Source organism: Myotis nattereri (assembly GCF_964212035.1).
Source record: "Myotis nattereri genome assembly, chromosome: 3".
NCBI classification, from domain to species: Eukaryota; Metazoa; Chordata; class Mammalia; order Chiroptera; family Vespertilionidae; genus Myotis; species Myotis nattereri.
In genome coordinates, this window is record NC_138077.1 from 216,498,498 (window position 1) to 216,502,191 (window position 3,694).

At 49.8% G+C, this 3,694-nt stretch overlaps 1 protein-coding gene across 1 annotated transcript; it reads left to right on the forward strand.

Moving 5' to 3' along the window:
• Positions 1-1,152: 1,152 nt before the first annotated feature.
• LOC308514932 (cysteine-rich protein 1-like) lies at positions 1,153-2,380 on the forward strand (the record flags this gene model as incomplete). Its single annotated transcript, XM_081085275.1, has 1 exon — positions 1,153-2,380. Exon 1 carries the CDS (start codon positions 2,147-2,149, stop codon positions 2,378-2,380), a length of 234 nt encoding a protein of 77 aa, XP_080941401.1. The 5' UTR covers positions 1,153-2,146.
• Between the last annotated feature and the right edge of the window lie 1,314 nt (positions 2,381-3,694).

Genomic DNA, 3,694 nt, shown 5'->3' on the forward strand with positions numbered 1-3,694 from the left:
TTATCATGGGAACATGGTAGTACCACGAGAAAAAAATTCAACTTAAACTTTTGTGTTGAAACCCAGTGTGTTTTTTAAAAATATATTTTTATTGAGTTCAGAGATGAAGGGAGAGGGAGAGAGATGGAAACATCAATGATGAGAGAGAATCATGGATCCTCTACCTCCTGTATCCCCCCCATCCCCACTGGGTATTGAGCCCGCAACCCGGGCATGTGCCCTGCCCTGGAACCGAACCAGGGACCCTTCAATTTGCAGGCTGACATTCTCCCCACTGAGGCACACTGGCCAGGGCCACAGTTGGTTTTTTAGAAAGATACATTTGTACTATTTCAGAGAGAAAGATCAATGATGAGTGATCATCCTAGATTGGCTGCCTTCTGCCAGAAGAAAGAGTGACATGTGTTCTCATCTGCTAAGCGTAAGGAATAGCCCTGGCCAGTGTTGTTCGCTGGTTAGACCTTCGGATGCCCAGGGAATGGTCTCTGGTGGGATTCCTGGTCCAGAGCACATACCTGGGACGCAGGTTTTATGGCCAGCCCCGGTCTGGGCTCCTGTGGGAGCCAAAGATCCATGTGTCTCTTGCATATTCATGTTTGCTTTTTGTTTCTTCTCTTTCCCCTCCTTCCCTTCCTCCCTCCCTCCCTCCCTCCCTCTCTCTGTAAAAAGCATATCCTGTGGTAAGAATTAACAAAAACGTACACAAGAAAAAAGTACAAAGATGGAAAAGATTTGGAGGCTGTGAAAAAGCAGCATACCCCTAAAGAAAGGCACCATGATGAGCAGAGCATTCGGCTACGCTGATGTTTTTCCTTGCGATGTGTCTATAAGATAAAAATAAAATGTCCGAGTGTCCCTCAGCTGTCAAGGTCCTGACAGAACACGAGGAGGCCACTCTAGCGCGGTCCTTGCAGGGTCTCCCAAGCCACCACGTTAGGGGCGAGGATCTCGGTGAGCGAGGCTGGGAGGAGCAGGGGAAAGCGAGGCGTGAAGGAGGCGGGGAATGGACAGAGGAGGGTCCTGCACGTGCTCCCCTGTCCTGCCTGTGTCGCTGCTGCCAGAGTCACCCACAATGAGAAGATGCGAGCAGACTCAGCTGGTGTCGGTGACCGAGGGACACACAGACCAAGGGACAGACAGATAATCGAGGCCGCAGTGGCCTGTAGAGGTTGACATCCGGGAACCTGTGGCCACATGCTGGTTCCTGGTATCCTCCTGGAGGTACGTTCTCAGTGGTTTTTGACTCCAGAACCCTGTATTGCATTTCTACACACAGCCCCTACTTCATGGTGACTCTGCCCAAGACCCAAGAGCCCTTTGTACATCCATTCACACAGCAGTTGTTTGCAAAGTGATCTCAAACTTATTCTATGTGGTTATTATGTATATGAAAAATAAATCCGAGCCAGCAGTCATCTGTTTGATGTATTATACATTTGTATTATACATGGATTTTATTTTAGAAAATGACATTTGTTGTACAAAGTTGCCTTCCTAAGTGTAATTAAGTGAGCATGTTAAAAACTTTGTAAGGGTGAGTGTTTTACTTGGCAAATGTTTAGCAACTTGGTAAGTATGAGTGTGTATTGCTGCCCAAGGAAGTTTTGGGGGTCATGTGTTGTCACCAAAGCAGAATGTTTGCTAAATGACTGGTCCCCATTGTCGAGGCAATCTGCCTGGTTTTCCCTTCATTCTATGTTATGAAGCACTAGGCAGAAGATAGAAATAGGCTTGTACTGATGGCACAGCTCCCACCTGCTGTGATGATGGAAGCAGGCCTGATGCTCCAAGCAGCATGAGAACACCAGCAAGGTAAAGGTTCTCATCCCCCTGGCATGGGGGGGGGGGGGATAATGGTAATCCACCCAGCCAGGGCCGCATTGTCTCCGTAGAAATGGGTCATCCAAATAGCAACACACAGCCCAGCAAGCGAGGCTCAATGATTGAGTGTTGACCTATGAACGAAGAAGTTCCCTTGATTCCTGGTAAGGGCACCCCCATCACCTGATTGTTTCTCTGTCTCCTTGTCCGTCTCTGTGTCAGATCCAGAAGAACAGATTTAAAATAAAACTGGACAGTCTGCGCGCCTCCCGGTTCCCGCCGTCTGTCCGCCCGCTCTGCCGCCGCCGCCACCACCGCCGCCGCCATGCCCAAGTGCCCCAAGTGCCAGAAGGAGGTGTACCTCGCGGAGCGGGTGACGTCCCTGGGGAAGGACTGGCACCAGCCCTGCCTCAAGTGTGAGAAGTGCGGGAAGACCCTGACCTCGGGGGGCCATGCCGAGCATGAAGGCAAGCCCTACTGCAACCACCCCTGCTTCCCCGCCATGTTCGGACCCAAAGGCTTTGGTCGAGGTGGCTCTGAGAGTCACACCTTCAAGTAGACCCAGGTTGTGGAAAACCCAACCTCTGGCTGCCCCCTGGACCTGGACTGCTGTCCCTCCAGGCTGATGCCCAGCCGTAACTCCTGGGGCTCCACAGACCCCACGCACTCAATAAACCAAGCTGGGGGAAAAATACAATAAATAATAAAAAAATAAAATAAAATAAAACTGGAAAGTGTGAAATCTGCTCCTATCCTCCCCCCAAAAGGTATCAGATTTTACTGAAAATGCCCAGCACTTGTCTTCCGTAGTCATCATGAGAATTCCAATTCATGAATGTTCGCAGTATCTCTGTTTAAAACGTGTGTGCACATCTACACCCAAACAGCGGAGCATCGCATCCTGGAGAATTTTCCATTTCCTTCCACACTGGAAATGGAAACAAATGGTAGAGAAAGCTGGGCATGAAGAGAGAGGTTAATCATTGCAACCTGGACAAGATGTATTCAACAAATCAAGGCGTGACTACTCAAACCCGATCCTTCCTGTTTGTGGAGGTTTGGGCACAGGGGACACCAACATTTTTAATGTGAATGAGGACTTGATTGTGCAAAGCTTTCCTTCACCCCCTGAGAGATACTCAGCAGAGGTGCTGAGCCACTTGGAAATGTGTGGTGTTTCAATGCGAGGCTGGGGGTGGGGGTTTGCCCCTCCTGACCTGAGCGAGAGAGCCCACCTTCCAATGTGCACAGGGCCCCTGCTTGGGCGTCATCAGCTCCATGACTGTGGGCTGGCTCCTCACGAGTCAGCTGAGACCCAGAGAAAACAATATCCCAACTGGCCGATTTCCCCTGGTCCCGAGGTGCTGTGTCAGGATTGGGTTGATGTGGGAAAACCCGAGTATGAAGGTGTGGCTAAATGGTTGCTTCTGAGAGTTTCAGGTCACCCACCCAAGCCCTCAGTCATTGTAGGGAATGAGGTTCCCATTCTTCACATGGAAATGCCATCATTTTTTAAATGACTCCCTTTGTATGAGAGTTCCACATCATAATTCATGCAATTTTCTTTCCCATCTAAAGAGAAACCTACAGAAGCAGCTGGTTTGAAGAATTGCGACGCTGGGATCAGTTCTAAGACAGCTGTGGGGAATGCTGAAGCACCTAACAGAGTAGAGAGGGTGCCCACGTGGCTCAGGGGACGTTGTAAAAAGATGTTTCTCTTTAAAAGTAGGTGAGCTGGGAGGTGGTGAGTGGATTTCCCGTTTCTTCCACACCCTCCAACGGTGGTGCTTTTGTCTCAGTGCCCAGTGAGTGCCATGAGATCCTGGGTGAGAGGGAAGTGTATCAGAGACCATGAGATACACAAACCTTGGTC